Genomic DNA, 19306 nt, shown 5'->3' with positions numbered 1-19306 from the left:
GTGAAAACAAACATGCAGGTAGAATTGAGGAGGAAGGCAAGAAAGTCATCTGGATAAAAATGCATGACAACAGAATGACATCTGGCAAGGTTAGCACAGGAAACAAAGAAGACTATCCAGAAGATATATTTTCAATGATTAGTGAGTGTTAAAGAAATTGAAGAGTAGAGAGAATCCAACAAGAGCAACAGGGACCCTGAAACAGGGCTTTAAATTTGAACACAGAAAAATAATTGTCACATTCTGGAAAAATTAAAAGCAAGAAACGTTCTCATCATCCTCTGGGATAGCTATGTGGTTTCAAATTCTTTTTCACAATCTTTTGCATTTTTTCCCCTTTGGGTGCCAAGTTAACTCATAGCAGCTCCAATTGTATTGCCAGAGGAAGCAATATTAATAGCAGAAGTAGTATAAATCGTTAATAAAAACAACTCTTGATCCTTGAGGAAGCCACCATTGTAGAGATCAGCAGAAGGAAAAAGATAGGTAGAGCAAAAGCCAACCCTCTCAGGAAGTAAAAACAAGAGACAGAATGAAGAAAAGGTACTGGAAAGAAAGGAAATTGCTGGGAGACAATAAATACATATTGGGAACCTGCGAGGGTTAGAAAGAAATAGGAAATTGCTGCCTGCCCTTTAATCTGCCTCCCAAAAGAAAAACAAAATGAAATAAAACACTTAACTGGAGTTAGCTGCTGCTCCCCCTACACACACTGCTTTGTGCGCTGTGTGCCCAGGCCATGATCTTTCATGCAAGCCTCCACAGGACAGACTACGTTAACCTATAAAGTAGGCATTACATCTTCTACAGATATTTACATTCCTTTGCTACATTTCTAAAATATGTAATTTGGGAGACTAAGATGTTTAAAGACTCGAGATTAAGAAATTAATGAAAAGGAGAGAGGCCAGAAAAAAAGAGAAATTGAGAAAAAATATATTAGCATGAACATCTTGAATTAATTAAGAGTGTGGCACAATAACTGTATGATTTGTTTCAGGAATAAAACTGTTTTAAGTTAAGATTGTTATTCCTGAACAGCGCACAGCAACAAACTCAATCAGGTTTTGTTTCCTTTTTCTTGATTTACTTCTCCTTTGCAGTTCTTCCCATTACAATTTATCTTTAGAAACAAAGGCCCCTTTAGATAAATACAAAATTAATTTTTGCTTTTTCCACTGTTCCCTCCAATACTTTCTCTTTTCTTCTTTAAATTACATGTATTGTAATTTCTTCCATTACTTCCTTCTTTTTCTGACTGAGAACACATTGAGATCACCTATCTCGTTTTAAACTTGTTAAAGCTCGAAGAGGTTATGAATGGTCTCCAGGAAGAAGTATGAATCAAGTCTTCTTGTCAATTCATTAATAAAATAAATGGGTCAAATAAATAAACATTTTTTCTGTGGATAGCACTTTTGAAGAGGTTTTCCTGTCACAGAAAATGATCATAAGCTTAATTTTTTTTTTTTTTAATGTTTTGTAGGAAACAATTTCTTGACTTACTTGTTTAAATATAGCATTGTGCAAGAGAATAAATATTTTGTATTTTTGATGTACTACTTAATGGCCAGGGTAAGAAAGAGGAATAAAGAATTCTAGTTACAACATCTAAAATAAGAACGTAAGTCATTCAAAATTGTCACAAGAAAGCCACACACAAAAGGAACGAAAATCTGTATGCATTATTCATCCTATACTTTGATCTTAAAAGCTAGGAATCCTGAACAAGGAAAGATAAATGGCTTCAGAAGGTTTTTCTTTCAAAAATCAAATGAGGATGATTCAGGATAAATGATAGATAAGAGTTAATATGAAAGAGAGGGAAATTGCAATCACAGTGCTGAACCAAAGTTTTATTGCAAGAGCTTTGCTTTTTGTATTCAATTACAAAGGATTTCTTTTTTAGCTACCAGCCTTCTTTTTCACATGTAAGTAAAAGATTTTAGCTATTAAAATTTCATTTTCAGTATACATAGCTCTTTTTCTCCCATCACCCTTCAACACCCTTCAACATGTGACTATTAGGAAGCCTTCAGAAGCATAGGCTGGTCGTGTAGCAAGAAAAGAAGAAGCTGTGAAACTCTGACCTTCAACTCTTGCACAACCATCAACTTGATCTGGAACTTAAGCAACATATTCTCTTACTGGGAAAGTATTGATAATTATAGGCCTTCTGACTGCATTGTGATTTTTTGAGGTTTAGTTAATTAAGCAGACATTGCTAATAACATACGAGACAAATTGAGACAGAGAACCAAGAAGGCTTCCCTGCCTAGATGAGAGAACCACAACCTCCTCTTTAAATGCTTTACACTCCTTAAAGTCCATAATTATTGCCAAGTCTTGCCTGAAGACATGCTCAAAGGCCGCTGCCATCTTGGTTAGATTACTGATGTCAGCATTTTGTACACAAGCAGTTGCATTCAGATTCATAAAGATGGAACTGTAATGAAGCTCTTTAAGAGAGGCTCTGAGCAAAAGTAGACAGCAGGCAGACAATGCTACACTCATGACAAATCACAGCACACCAGCAATTTAAATTAACTGCAAAGCAAAGGAAGAGTCCCTTTACATTCCAGTGTAGAGCAAGACATTTTGCTTATCTGACATCAAAATTATTACCTTGATGCAAGCAGTTAGCATCAATCAGATGCCAGAGTGTGACTAGACATGTGGGAGAGAAAGCTAGGTAAATACTACAGCTGGTTGTGAGATGGAGGAAACAGATGGGGAATGAGGTGGGAATTTCATTTTAGTGGGACATGGTAAGAAAGCAGTGAGGACACCATTTGAAAAGTAGTGAGAGGGTTTAGGGTACAACAGAAAGGCTGAAAAGGTAATGGAGGCTAACTAGAGGTAGTTTACTCGCAGGCTTACAAGTAACCCTCGGACACTGCAGTATCTTGAATGCCTAAGTGAGTCATTACTCACAGCCACTGATGTTCCTGCCAACTCTATCTAGACAAAACACAGTGGGAAAGACCAAACCCTGTGATTAGAAACGTCAGCAGAAATTAGAAGATTGACTCCACTTCCTCCTCCTTAACCTACAGCAATGTAAACTCATAGCTTTCAGCTCCAAGGTAAGTGCCTGAAACATGTGACTATGAAACTGGGCTGCCATGTAAAGAAGTTGGCTAGACTGCTGGGGTAATCATGCTGGCCTTGATCTTAGCTCCAAGGAATTCAATATGAATTTGATCTGTCAAGACAATAATTCCAAGTGCATGAACAACAGTAAGGATTAGAAACAGGCTGAGGAATTTCCATAGCTTGGTGAGTTCCCTTCTCCATTATTTGTAGTCAACACCTTACATTTTCTCTCTCCACAATATCTCAGCTCCAGGTCCTAGTACAGATGAAATATCTTAAAATTGAGAAATCACATTTGATTTTTAAATTGTTTACAATGAGAAATTGAAGATACTTAATGGACTTTACTGAAATATTCTTTTTTAGCTATCTGTAGTAGGAGAGATTCTTCGTTCCACAATGATCCCAAGAGAAAAATTACCCTGATGAGAACAGAATCTCACTAATTCTGCTCTGGCCTCATGATAATTTGTTGAATTGAAAAACAATTAAGTTAAAGATAAGCATTTGCTTCACATGCAAGACTGCCATTCCTCCTTCTTTTGTAAACAACATAGAGGCATTAGACATATCAAACATAAGCTTTCATAATGCAGTATGAAAGATACACATAGGAAAAATTATGTTTAGTATGCTGCACTGATAAATCTGCTTATGGATAATACATTCAAGAGCAAAGAGAAACAAATTTTGGATGATGATTCTTCATCAGATTCACCCGGTGGACATGTGTATAATGAATAACCTGTACAGAGTACAACCTGAAGTAAAAAAAGAGCAGTACTGGGAGAGCTATGCTCTAAGATGATGTCTATTTCTACAGTCCAACACAGATAGCTGTGCCCAGACCCATACTTTCATTTCATAATTGTTCCACTCACTACTGCTTATAACCTGAAAGACATATAAATTTATTTCATTTCATAGGAGATTTATTTGCCCTACAAATGGACCAAAAATATGCAAAGAGCACTTTGATTTTTATTATCTCACCTACATAAACATATCAATTTCCTTAACCTCACCAGGATAAAATAATATTTTCTTTTTATTGCATTCCAAAGGAAGCTGTGCCTTAACTTGGATCTTATTTAACTGCTATTTATCTAAATCTCTAGCTTCTAAGACCTCTGTCAGGAGCGTAGCTACCGCTTCTGTTTCTCCAGCACTTTTACCATTCAGCCTGTAAAGCCCAGTTCTGCTGATGCAAAGATGAACACTGCTATTTCAGATGAGAATGAAAGCTTCCCTATGTTAAAAGAAGGGTTGCTGCATGGACATATTTTTGAAGAAAGTACAGATATGAATCAGAAAAGAGGTGCCAAACATCACCCACTATACCTAAAAAGTATAATCATAATGCTTACTTTAAATTCCTTTTCAGACAAAAATGTATAAAAATTAAATGCTTTAAACAGCCTTACACACCTCTTAAAATGACATTGAGTCAAGAATCAACAAACCTTTAAGAATGAAAGCAGCTAGAAATCCTTTAAAAGTGGAGCCACAATAAGCATTTTCATTGACTGTACGAATGCTGTTATTACATATATATTGAACACCAAAACACACATTGACATTTCCTGATCCGGTAATTTCATGGCTTAAAAAAGAGGAAGGTAGTGCCTGCAAGCTATATTACCTAAAATTTATTCTTATTGATGTCACTGAGAGCTTTAGCATAGATTTTAATTAATATTGGAGTTAATATTATTTTTGCAAATAATTTTGCAAAAAGAAAAACAAGGTTGATCTATCTCATAAAAAAAGAAGCCTATCCAAAATCCACCAAATTCATTTTTACTTCAAGTTCTGTACTGCTTTAATTCTTTATGCTTCTGTTTATAAACACAAATGGAAATAATTCAAAGGAGATAAGTAAAGAGAAATTCTGTAATTCTAAAGCAGTTTTCAAAATTAATACTTCTTGCCCATCTGCCCATTAGCACATTCTCTATTCCAGGTCTCATTCTCCCCTTGTCTCCCAGACCCTCGCAAGGTAATACAGATGGTCACAGCAAAGCTGTTGAGAGGTACAGCTGAATGCACATTTATCCGCTTGGGAAGATCCTGCTGCAGCTGTAAGTCAATGTAAATCTGCATTACAATGTAGCTTCACTCTCTTGCCTGTGAGAAAGCAGCCATGATATTCAAAGTGCTGTTTAAGAAACTGCCAGGCATATAGGACATAAAATAATGCAGTTGAATTAGCTGTCTCAGCATTGTTATTTTACACCTCTGAACGCAAACATTCATTTCAGCATGTGAAATGTGTATTTCTACACCTACATCAAAACTCATTTTCACTTGTTTGGTTTTGGAAGCAAAAACTGGAAACAACATAACTCCACAAAACGTCTTTATGAACGAATACTAGGGAGGTGACTATTTTATAAAATAACGAGAAAACAAAACCAAAGTGAGGGGCTGTATTCCACCATAAGCAGTTTTCATAAATACAGGTGGTGTTGCCAATCAGTGACAGCTGCCTTTGTTCTGGGTATGTCTTTGTTCTGACAGCTGGAAGAAGAGCAGTTTTAATGTATAACAAAGGGAATGTACTGAATAGGGAACACCTGAAATTCCTTCAAGAGACTACAGCAATAGAAAATGTGACTTCAGAAAGCTGCAAAAAGCAGCACTGAAATCTTCTCCTTATCACAGATCAATCGACTTGTCACATTAGGAAGGAAATTTGAAAAGGAAATTGCAAGTTCTTTTTAAGCATGATTGGAAGCATTACATTAATAGCCAATAATTGGTATAGGTTCTATAGGGCACTTGAAAATTTAAATGTATGCATATGCCAGACGTTCAGAATGCCCAAGCTTTATCTTGTTTGCAAAAAGCAAACAAAGCAACAGGCAATTTAAATTTCCAACAAAGCTGATTTTTTACTTAGGTTGCATGTGTTTAAGTGTTCTTCCATTAAAAATTTCCCTCATTTGATCATATCATTGAGGTATATAAATTGTATATGCCTCCAATCTAGTTTAATATAATAATCCTTGAAATAACAACAGGATCCTACATGGTACGTAAATTCACACGATAGTTTCTTACCATATAGAAAGATGTTTTGGATCACCAAGTTGCCAGCATACAAATGATTTCTGAACTCTGCTTTTCCTTATAATTTCTGTGAGCCACTTATGCTCATTAGCTTATTGTTTTACTTAGCAAAAATTAAGAGTGATAATTTTGTGATTTGAGAAGCTGCTTTTTATACAATCTTGAGTAACTGTACACTCGTTAGCAAGCTACAGCTACAAACAAACACAACAATTTCATTGGGAAAATAGTTTAATTTGAGAGTAGAGGATAAGCCATTATCTCCATAAAGAAATATCCCAAAAGCTTTCTTATCCTTTCTAATACAGTGTACAACTCTTTTGTACAGTTTCTTTTCAAAACAATTGCAAAAAAAAAAAGTCTCACCTAGCACTTTCTCTTTCCTACTAAAGAAGCAGATACAGGAATTATGTGGATAAAAAAGAAAATTATAGGACAGTGACAGACATAATGAATTTCATATTCACAAGCTTTTAATTTCTCTAAGGAAGAGATGAACCCAAGTTTTGCATGGTCCTTTTTAACAAACAAATGCATAGTGTACAATAAAGTAGTATAAGAGACTAGAGAATGCGTTCAAATCTGAATGCAAACTAACTTCGCCTTTTAGACACAGAAGGACGAAGCCTGGAAAGTACAACATGGCTGGATGCCCACATATCAAGAGACTAATAGTTTTAGATTAGCTGATCTTACCCATCGAGTTCTTCACACAATGCCCTTCTTATACTTACTGTAATTCTCTCATCTTTGTCATCTAGAGGAGTCCCATCTTTTTTCCATGATATAGTGGGTTCTGGGTGACCTCTTGGAGGCTGACATTCCATCACAGCAGGTTCGCCCACAGCTACCATTACATCTGATGGATTTTGTCTGAAGTCATCCCGTAGAACTGAAAGAATGAACAAAATAAAGTAAAAAAAACTACCCAGCAGTACACCAAATGGACAGCAAAATGTTTTGGTTCTCAATGTTCCCTGTTGTCATTTTTATTTATACTAACAAAGAGTTCAGTTCATGAATTTCATCTAGCATTCAAGGATTGTCTTTAGTACTACCAAACTGTAACAGAGAAAACCCACATACAACTGCCTCTGACAGAGGAAAAAGGCTGACAGACATAAGATTGACTGCCTGCAGGGAGCAGCTGCCTCACTTTACCTGACATAGTTTCTGTCTCATGAGAAAATACGGGACTCCTATCACTGAAGAAGACAAAATGTCTTCTGCTCAGTCAGACAGTTACTCAGAGGTTTAGGGTTAAAGAGTGGCCACTGACCATACAAACTGCACCCTAAATTTATGGCTAACTGAACATCATAGTTACTTTCCAGCTCTTGGGAGACACTATAAGTGGGCAAACATCAGTGCAGCCTTAGCCAAACTAGTCTTCACAATTTGGCTTCTTTCTTTTTGAGGAAAAAAAAAAAAAAAAAAAAAAAAAAAAAACAGTAATTATTAATTATTTCCTGATACATGGGAGTCATCCTTCAGACTACATCCTCGTTTGGAAGAACATAATCTTTTAACAGAGGGAAACATTTTCTATTTTGGCTTCGTTACTAAAATTTGTTCTTTCTTCTCATTTGGCCAAGCCTAGGCAAATCTAGTTCCATACACTCATTTACTATGAATATCGTCTATATCTGCATGATTATTACTCGTTTTAGGAGAGGAAGAGAAAGCATACTGTGTTCATCAGACCATTACATCAAAACCCAGTTTAACAGAATAATGGTCTTCCTAAGCTTTGCCAACTAAGTGACAACAGGTTTAATCTAAAAATAAATGACTCAAATTATAACAAATACAACAGTCTAGACCTCTCCACTACTGTTACCATTCACACTGAACAAAGGACATAGTAAGAAAAAAAAAAAAGTACGTTACTGCCAAAAAACTCTTAGGATTTTGACAAAGCTATCCGTCACTCTTGCTATCCACATCAATTTTGTGTTAACACTAAATAGTGCAGAGAATCTGTAGCAAAGAGTATGTCCCCTGAGCCACTGACCACAGACATCGGGCATACTAAAGAGTGGCTTGGTTGTTAGTGATGCTTCTATGCTGTTGTGGTTTAACTGAGCAGGTGGCTCATCACTACAGTCTTTCACCCACTTACTCCCTTCACAGTGAGATGGGAAAGAGAATTTAAAAAAAAAAAAAAAAAAGCAGAAATTGGGGGTTGAGATAAAATTGATTACTATGATAGAGAAAAGGACAAAGATAATAGTTATGACTATCAATGTACATTCATATATACACACACACACACCCACATATATATATATACACACACACACATACATACACACACACATAAATACACATACATGCATATATAGATGTATATAACAAGCGATGCACAAGCACTTGCTCACCACGGACGCCCTGTTCCCTCCTTGGCAAGTGCACGAGAGCAATATGAAATCCCACTCCCTTCAAAACTCCTTCCAAATGATATTTTATGATATGGAATATCTCTTTGGCCAGTTGAAGTCAGCTGTCCTAATTCTGTCCCATCCCAGCTCCTTGGACTCTTTGCTGAGAATGGCCTTGATTCTGTACAACCCTGCTTAGCAGAAGCTATGAACAATGGTATATTTTCAGCAGTTTTTCCCCTAGAACCAAAACATAGCATCATACCAGATATTCTGAAGAACACAATTCCATCCCAGCTGAAACTAAGATATAAGCTAGGTATGACTTGTTAGATGTTAGGGAATGTTGGTGTGTTTACAGAGCTAGAGGTATGGCCTTGTCATCAAACTGTTTCTCCCTTGAAGGTCTTCCATGCCATTCAGATCCTGTAGAAGGGTCCGAAGGGCCAATGGGTCACCTGGAACAAGTTAATCTCACACCTACTTTCTGCAATGCTGCATAATCTAAAACAAAGTTGAAGTGCACAAAGGAGTTACAGTTCTTTGACTCTGCTTGCGGAGATTTTTGGCAAATAATGCTATCAGGAAGACTATCTTAATTATTTTTTCCTCAAATATGCCAACCTTATGCTCTCATAACCCGTAATTCTGTGGCTATAATCACAGGTGTATATGTATAGCTTGATTAATCACTACAAAATATACAACAGGAAAGTTCAAGACTGGTAACAGAAATGTAGGTGGGAACCAAAAGCAATTAACGCAAAATATTATACCACTGTTCTAGAAACAGGATATAATTTCTGGATGAAAAAACACTTGTGTACCAAGACGACTGAAGTACATAGCTGTTTCATCATTTGAAGTTACTAAGCCTCTTCCATTCTGAAGCACTCAGATTTCAAAAGCTTCAATCTAAAAATTAAAGTTTCTTAACATCCAGGAGATACTGATGCCCTTCAAAAAGGGTAGTCAGGGATAAAATAGCTCTCCCACTTTAACAATACAAAGTAATACAGTAGAGTGTTAGGATTTAATGAAGAAGTTATGAGAAAATTATGTTGGGAGGGACCTCCAAACTGTCTGACAAACGTTATCTCAAATAGATCTAGTCTAGAAACTTCATTTCAAACAAATGCTCAAAACAAACAAAATTAAGCTCTTGTTTGGTGTGCAGAAACATGAGAAAGCATGCTCCACTTAAGAACAAAACATCTCTTCCTACAAAAAGCAAGGAACATAGTTATTTTCTTTCTATAGATTAGAAAAAACTGATGTTATTTTCAATTAAAAAAAAAAAAACACAACTGATCCAGGTTACACTTAGATGAAGTACATTTTTAGTTTGGAGACGTGAAAAAATACTCCCTTTCTAAAAAAGATTTATTTCAAAGAAATTGAAACTGAAATTGCATCAAGTTTAATACCATATAGCCAGTTCCCAATAACTAAACATGGAAGTGCAAGGAAGTTTATTTGCTCCACAACAGTTTTATTCCAACACAATAAAAGGGTTGGTTTGATCGCGGGTAAGAAACTTCTCTTGTTGAAGATTGCATCAGTCAGATAAAGTTAAGAGAAATATAAAATATAAGTACCTGTCCGTTTTTTGTTTGTTTGTTTGTTTTAGATAATCAAGAGATCTTAACGAACCATAGTGCTTTTCAAGTCCGAAAGAACTCATAAATCTCAAAGGAAAGCCTATCAGATAGCTCCTCAGATGGCTTTTAGCACCTTTGAAGCAACAAAGAAGTCCAGTACTTGAATAACAAAAGCAAATTACTTCAGTAATTTCTACACTTGTTTTTCTTAGATCAGGTTTTCAACCATAGTACCTCGCCTGTAAAGGAATACCTTTCACAAATTAATGAATGCATAAAAGAATGCCTTAGGAGAACATCAAAGGTCCAGGCCATATACACATTGAAATATGTATTTTTTTTTTCCCCGCTTAACTATGATTTTCTTTTGGCTCTAACATTACATAAAGAAATGCTAACCAAATGTAATCTACTAGAGATTACTTCACAGACAGTTATTTTTGCAGCTGTAAAGTAGATATTTGCTGTTTTTTGTGGTACTTTTTAATTTTTTTCATGTATTTGTTATTTTTTTTTTCCCCTCAGGCCTGGCAATCTTACATAAGTTATAAATTTTCCTCACTTACTGACAAAAAAAAAAAGTCATTTTTTCCTCTTCAGAGTCAAGCTCACTGTAAGCTAAGAATATATTTCCTTTCAAAGATACATTAGAAGTGTATTTTGTAATTCAGTACAGTGTATGTCTTCAGTCACCGAAGGGCCAAATTGCACCACATACATCTTTTTCTACATACAGTTGGAATGAAAGCAGATTAAAAGTGAGGTTGTGGTTTTGTTTTTCCAATTTAGTGTAAAATCTTCATATACAAAAATAGTGGGTAAGGTTTTCTAACATTTTACTCTTCTTTTTTTCTGATATAGCAACCGTAAGTATTACCATTGTACAGCTAGGACAATGCAATAAGCCTTGTAAAGCTGAATGACTTGGTGATCTTGCCGTGTGAACTCTGAATTTCTGTGCTAGTGCAGAAACACTTTCATGCTCTGCTTGCTGAATTAATCAGGTTGAAGAGAAACTTTTGTAACTTCACATAAAAGTCAACTACTCATACAGCTATTTAAAACCTTGTACTATTCAATCAATAAAGCAATTACACTTTCCCTAGAGAATCCTTCCCAGAGCAGAAAGGAACTAGCAATCACTTGAGAATAGATTTTTATCGACAAGCAACATTAGTAGAGGCATTATTTTTAGTGTAAACCATAAACAGGGCTTTTCAAAAATGCAGTATCCAGTGTTTTTTTTTTTCTTAAGTTTTTCTTTAGCTTCTACGAAAAAGAGTAGGGAGTCATTATTGGGTGAAACAGTAACTGTATTTCAAGGTTCTACTTTATAGAAATTGTTCAAAGTTGTCAGCATTAGGAACAGAAACTGTATGAAGGCAAGGAAAGAAATGCATATTTTCTATTTATATACAGCCACATGTCACTTATACTACTACTCACTCATACCTGTACAACTATTATTGCAAGTTCCAAACCATGCTGTCAGCACCCAGCTGGCCACTGTTTCCCTTCTGCACTTGCTATTTTTTTTTCCACACCTTGGCCACCAGGCACCTATGGATATCATGAGAGGAAGCAGTATGTACCAGGGGATTTACCAAACACCAATGGGATGTTTTCTCCTCTTGTAAAGAACCTCAGTAAGAAGCATGCTCATATATCCAGTACATAATCTTGACTTGATCTGCACAAAAATAATCCATATGACACGTTTGGAGCTCACTGCTAGGTTGATTATTGTTTTGCATATTCACATTGTAAGTATTTAATGAACACTATTGTTAAATTTTATCATTAAATAACTGTGATCTAGTTTAAAGACAACAAAGAAAAACATGACAATACACACACACAAAAAAAAACAACAAACAAACCAGACTGTTCTAGTCAGCAAGTGAAAAAAAATGCATTTCTAAGCAATATGTTAATTCCTATTACATACTAGGGACACGTACTCCTTTACAAAGGTATAATTTAAGAACTTAAGATAAGAAAATCTCCTGAAAAATTTTATTATAGGCCTATACTAGTCAGACTGGCTAGACATTTCATTTCACTCGTTGCAGTTCAAAGAAATACATCTAAATATACTTTGCATTCCCAGTATAGGAAAATGCAGATGTTTGGGGTGCAGTTGCATATCAGATTAAGAAAACCTGAATTCATTCTTATTATTCTACTGTGATCATCCAGATGTGCTTTCTGCTAACTCTCTTGCATTGTCACTGCCAAATAATGTTACCTCAACAGGCTGGTTGTTGGATAAGTGATCAGAGATCAGTGAGCCACTGATTCTCACTAAAAACAGTTATCACTCTTTTAGCATGAAAATCATTTAGATGTTTGTTTTTTTTTTTCATGGCAGTCTGTGCCTCAAAAATGGGGAAAAAGAATGTGAAAATGAAATAAGTAGAAGAAATGATCATTCCTTGCGTTGCTTCACAGAATAACCAGACCTCAACTAACTTCAGCATTAGCCTGAACTATACCACCTTTTCTAAAGAGCGCTGGCATGAATTTTATACTGACGTCAGAATATTATTTTTAATACATTCATTCCAGTAATAGGAAAGTGTTACGGCATCGCAGTTAAAAAAAATAATATAAACTACACATGTTCAGATTTAAGATCACTGTGTTACCATAGAGTATTTTAGAACCTATTAAACTCTATAAGAATGTTATCAAGAAAATTTGATCATTTACAAGTTAAAAATATTATTTTCTGAAGACCATTATTTAAATTATTTTCCCTTCTGAAGACGTTAAAAAGAAGATAGTAATCCCTTGATTTTTATCTCCATTGCACCGCCGTTAAAAATAGAACAGCAGAAGCATGTCTACAGTCAGAAATCACTATTATGATCATCTTGCAACAACACTCACATAATACAGACAATGATTTTATGCAGTAATTGCATATATCACTAAGGTACTGAATGTTTTTAAAGATGTCTACACTTTTATAAAGATCCTGACAGGTAGGGAGTGTCACTTCCTTTCACAGCCTGGACATTCTTTCATCATTTTCTCTTCCCATCCGATTCCTACCTTTAACCATTCTGACCTCAGCTATTAGATCCTGTTACACCTTTGTCACTTGGACTAAAGAGCCTTCTGAAGGCAAGCAGATAGCAATCAGTTCACTATCTAGATCTCTAGTCCTCTTTAAGTCTCCTCTAAACTTCAAAACTACTGAAACACTGCACCTCACAGTTGAACTCTCACAGAATCAGCTCTTCCTATGAGACAGGATTTCCTTGATTCGAGTAGAGAACTCACTTTAAATAGGTTTCCAGATATAAGAGACTGCTTGTACTAAAAAGACTGATCATAAGTGATGATCATCACTTCACATTATGACAGTACTGTTCCATTTTGAATCTTGAGCCTTGCGTCTATGACAATGGTTTCACAGTAAAGCCTTCATACAGTGTTGTCATGCTCTGCTTTGAACTCTGTCCTTTAGTAAACCTTCCCGAAGCCTGAATTATTTTAAGATCAAATGATTTTTTTTTTTTTTGCTTAGTATTCAAATGTATTTGTATGCATCAGTACTGATAACATCGCCCAGAATCTTTCTAATGATAACAGCATCTCTTTGTCCTCAAAACAGATATCCAAAGTCACTGTTCCTCCAATACTGAGCTGTTTTAAAATACCTAACAACTTTTTTTTCCAGCTCCCAGTAAAGTGGGAAATACAGCCTTGTACCTATAAGCTATATCATGATGTTCAATCTGAATCTCACAATGAGTGCTACCAACAACTGACGTTTTTTTTGGAAGAAATATGAGAAGAAAACAACAATATAAACTTGAATAAGTGAAAATAAATTAATGCATGAATTAGAGACTGAATGATGCATGTAGAATTATTTCAATAATTACTGGAAGAGAAGTTCAAGAAATTCTCATTCCATGTGCCCAATATAGCAAAGCAGAATTTCAGGCATAGGCAATTTGCTTATTTTTCATTGAACACGTAAATCTAGTAAACACTTTACTGAATCCAGTACCACATTCTGTTGTAAGGGTGATAACAGATTAATGGCATCAGGGATGGGTATTAAGTTCCTGAAAGAACACATTATAAAGTTATAGAATTTAGAATTAACATTATTAGTACTGTCTCGCTAATGACACCAGTAAAGATCACTGGTGATTGCAACAATCAAGAAACAGAGAAACACTGTTTGAGCACCAATCCAATGCACAACCAGCTGAATTATGCACAGGTGTTAGAGCTATGAAATAGCAACAGCCTCCCCAGAGACTTGAAATCTTGATCACACTTTTTAAATGTTAACAAAATGTACTGCTTCAATTATAGTAACCTTTAAGATGTTTTAGAATGTATTCTCTCCAAAGAGCAATGTTTTTGATTGATAGTTTTTTATACAGAAACACAAAAATGGCATCTCAATACATACTGAAGGTTAATAGCTACTTTTTCCAGAAAAAGGTGTCACTCCCCATTATATTCAGCAATACAAGCTAGCAGATGTAACACCTGCATGCTTCTAATCCATTAATGCAGAAAGAACTCATGGAGTGCTTCACCTACTGGATCACATCTTTTAAAAGGTGCTGATGACAAATACAGCAGTGAATCAAGCAATATGCTACACTGCATAAGCATTTAAAAGTTGAGGCATTCGACAACAGACATACCGAATGCAGATGTTTCAATATATTGCAATTACTGCCTTTTATTTTTTTCATTCAGTCTTTTCAACCCATTGGTTCAAAGTTATAGATGGTAGTTACAAAAATGTATTAAACAAACCAACACAATTACAGTGATTTTATTTCAGTAGTTGAAGACTTGGACTAAAGTATTGCCACTGGGCAAGATAGCTGCCATCCTGTACCAGTATCTCCACATGTGAAGAGGAAAGAGTTAATTAAGTAGATGATAAGTTGGGAATCAATTAAATGGACAAATCTGAGAAGTCATATAAACAGTAACTTTAACCTCTGAGACGAGTAAGTGACAACCTAAGAGAACACACTGTAGCACTGGGAATCCTAATTAAATACTGAAGTATCTGCAGTGCCTCAGGCATCTGGCTCTGACAATATTCCTCAGGTTGATCAAAAATTGAAAATAGATATGGAGAATGGATCTAATTATTAACTTGATTGATTGTGTACAAAATGTGATTTGTCTCATTGTCTTCCACATATTATGATCTAGAACAAGGCATTTACTATCTTTAATTCAGAATTTACCTTGTGGAAGAACAGGTTCATTTGTACAGATTGCTGAGACATTTCCCTTCACTTTTGCTAAATAATTACAGTTATTTTCTCTTTTGTATTATTATTGTATTGTACATTTCACTGTGAAGAGTTTTGGGTTTTGTTTTTGGGGGGGGGGGGGGGGGGGGGGGGGAGGGGATAATTTGAATCATATTCATTACAGACAATATTTTTCTAATGACTAACAGAGCAGATTTCCAAACTCATGAATACAAACCTGTGGGTTTTAGATACAGTTCACATAAGAATTCTCTCTGGGAGATCACAGATTAGATTTGCCTGGGCAAAGAATGATTTACATCTCTAAATGCAAAGATATGTGTGCGTGCTCCGTAAATAAAGCTTTTCTTCTGAACATTCCAACTCAAGGTTCTAATGTCTAGTCTGAATGACCTGTTAGCTGTGCAGGCTTTCCTTTAAAGCATGTTATAATGGAAATGAAGAATCAGATTAACAGGCTGCACCAAGACCTTGTCTTGGATCTGCAAATTAGAGCATAGAGAGGTAAACTACAAGAGATAACAAGACCAAAAGATGAGGAAAAAAAAACGGAGAAGACCAGAAGTCCAGTGTCTTTCTTAATTATCAAACCTTATTCCAAAAGCAGAATGGTTTTCCATTTTAAGAAAGATGGCACGAATCAACACAACATAGCCAGTATCCTGGCGATTTCGTTTGTTTTATGATACCTAACTGTGGGGTACAGTCAACACAGCAGAGGGGCAGGATGCCATCCAAAGGGACCTAGACAGCCTTGAACAGTGGACCCAGCTGAATTTCAAGAGGTGCAAGGTCTTGCACCTGAGTTGAAGGAACCCTCACTGCCAATACAAGCTGGGGGATGAAAGAATTGAGCACAACCCTGTCGAAAAAGACCTGTGCTCTTGCAGCCCAAAAAGCCAACTGTATCCTGGGCTGCATCAAAAGATGTGTGACCAGCAGGTCAAAGGAGGTGATCCTGCCCTTCTACTCTGTGCTTGTGAGGCCTCACCTGGAGTACTGCATCCAGATGTGGAGTCCTCAGTACAAGAGCGACACAGACCTGCTGAAGCACTTCCAGAGGAGAGCCACAAAAATGATCCAAGAGACGGAACACCTCTCCCATGAGGACAGGCTGAGAGAAGTGAGGCTGTTCAGCCTGGAAAAGAGAAGGCTGCAAAGTGACCTGACAGCAGTCTTTCAATATCTAAAGAGGGGCTACAGGAAAGAGAGGACAGACTCCTTTAGCAGGATCTTTGGTGACAGAACAATGTGAAATGGCTTCAAGCTCAAATAGGGTAGATTTAGGTTAGATTTAAGGGAAAAGGCTTATACAGTGAGAGTGGTGAGGCACTGGAGCTGGTTGCTCAGTGATGTGGTTGATGCCCTGGCCTCAAGGTGAGGCTGGATAAGGCCCTGGGCAACTAGATTCAGCCGTGCATGCCCCTGTTCATTGCAGAGGAGTGGATTAGATGGCCTACAGGGGTCCCTTTCAACTCCAAGAATTCTACAATTCTATCATTTATGATTCCAGGGAGAAAAATAAAGGAACACAGGCAGCAAGAACAGCAAGTAAACAGCTTCTGTGAGAATCATTTTCAGTGGGAACTTAAAGCTCTGATATATGCCACTAGCCAATTGAGCCAGACTACAATTGATTGAAAAGGCGATGCTGCCACAGCTATGCTGGCTTCAGATTTGAGAAGCTGACTCTCTTCCCATGGTTTCTAAGCTGGAAAATTCCTGGCTAGGCGAACACACCACAGTCGAAGTTCTTTGGAAGGACTCTATTTTCTATGAAAAGAATCCCATTATGCTGTTAAAGCGGCTGAAAAAAAAAAAAAAAAAAAAAGTGACATTTTATAGCAGAGAAGATACAGTATCTTTAATACATTCAAGCAGCTAAGTTTCCCTTGTTATATGCTGGAAAATGATATTCCACAGTTAAATCTAAGATGGAATGCGGGATTTGTTGGCACAGAACTGTAGCAGAGTTCACTGCTCTAAAAAGTTGCTGTAATGTTACACTGTTAGTATACAACTTCATTCTCTTGAAGGGAACTACTAGCCAGAACTCCCATCTTTTCTCACTTGTCTGAACTTCTACAGAGCAAGATATACCTTATTTACACAGTAGGATTTTATTATTTATACTCTTTATGTCCAAATGCATGTGTCACTCTTACAGTAATATTATCCTGTTTCTTTACCTTCCAAAACTTTTCAATGGACAACAGTAAGAGTAAGAACAGTAAACTTTTACAAAATTACATTTGGGCCAAATATGATATACTTTTCAAATTACTATTTCCTTAATTTTACTGGTTTTAGAAAACATTCCAAGAAAACACCTATGGGAAATATGTCAGACAGCCTTGCACAGAAGTCAGAGAGAAATATGGTCTTCATCTAATTCAATTAACTGCTTTGAGTTGGATCCCAATAGTACAGAAATATGTTTGCTTTCTTTCAGACATTCTAAGATACAATTCACACTGCTTCCTCAATATAAAGAAGCATGGCTCAATAACATATACTCATGTTTTTTATTGTTCAAAATTTGAAACATCTCTAGATCTATCTTCATGAATTACACTGACAGATCTTCATTTAGGCAAAGATCTGAAGGCTTCAATTATTGTAAAACTCTACCTAGGGCTTTATAACAAATACCTCTACAACAATGAAAAGTGGCAATGGACATTACAAAATTTCCCAAGATGGAACTCCTGTCTGCATCTCTTGGAGATGAATACACTACAGCAAAAGACAAGAACACCTTGCAGAAAACCATTTCTGCATTTTGGCTTCAGTTCCTATGAGATAGTCAAAGGCAACATGCCAATTGATCAATATGTCAGCATTTAATGTGCAATAAATGCTACTGAGCAAAAATTAGATAAACATTGCCTGTTAAGCAAAGTATGCCTTAATGCTGTCAGGAAGGAGTGCATGAAGTTTTGGATCACCCTATGTGGTGAAACAGCAGTCAGAAGTCTGACTTGGACTTAACAAAAGGAAACAGAGGGCAATGCTCAGCATGAACACAAACGCACATAAAGACAACCAGATTTCATTAGTGCAGATTTTAATTTTGATTAAATGCTTCCTTTTCGTTGGGTCAAATTCATTGTTTTCATCCCTGTGTTTTCATTAATATTTTAACAGACACAGAACATTAAGTTGCATAACTTCAGTGTTCTAGCTAAAGATAACATCTTTAATAACAGCTACAAAGAGGGAGCTGGCATGCGCTGCTACCCAACTGCATAATGCTGTGAGGCACAGTGGGCTGCTGTGGTTATTGTGGCATGTGATGCAATGCATCAGTTCTCAATAACATGTAAAAGTGCATGATTGTGACATTTGCTTAGTCTGCGTGAAAAATGAACTCACAAATGCATTCATTACAAAACTATCAAGGTGATGGAAATGACTATGAAAGTCAAGAAGAGTCAAAGTGGTGACTCTACTAAACAGAAACCATAATTTTACCTTTGCTTTAAATGATGTGAAAAACTGTAATACACAACTGTTCAAACATGTCACAGGAAACCGGTAAATTATCAGTAACATTTTTCTTTTTTTCCTACTAACCACTGATTTTTTTGGTTGTTGGTTAGCTTACTTTCCTTGTTTAGACAATTTCTAACTACTAATAATGAAACTCGAGAAAATTCAAAATTCCAGATCAAAATTCAGCTGAGGTACAATTAGCAGAAATCCTTATGCTTGAATTTCTTAGCCATGACGAATCTGAATGATGGACTATGACGATGCACTCTACTGAGACCCATCAACATCAGTAATTCATTTCCCACCAGTCCCAAGCAGCCCATATGGGGCAGTTAATTTCTTAGTAAACCATAACACCACTACGTTTTCATTAAGATAAAGGGATGAAAAG

General features: G+C 36.2%; 1 protein-coding gene across 5 annotated transcripts in view; it reads right to left on the bottom strand.

Annotated features, from left to right (window-relative positions):
- The window catches only part of ROBO1 (roundabout guidance receptor 1), a 693687-nt gene that overhangs the window by 110173 nt on the left and 564208 nt on the right, over window positions 1-19306 (bottom strand). For all 5 annotated transcript variants that reach the window (XM_085241045.1, XM_085241026.1, XM_085241036.1 and 2 more), the window contains one exon: window positions 6903-7060. In XM_085241045.1, the coding sequence (XP_085097171.1) occupies window positions 6903-7060 (158 nt within the window). The remainder of the gene's footprint in view (window positions 1-6902; window positions 7061-19306) is intronic.

Source organism: Meleagris gallopavo, chromosome 1 (assembly GCF_905368555.1).
Source record: "Meleagris gallopavo chromosome 1, MGAL_WU_HG_1.1, whole genome shotgun sequence".
NCBI classification, from domain to species: Eukaryota; Metazoa; Chordata; class Aves; order Galliformes; family Phasianidae; genus Meleagris; species Meleagris gallopavo.
This window is presented reverse-complemented; position numbering and strand designations above follow the sequence as displayed.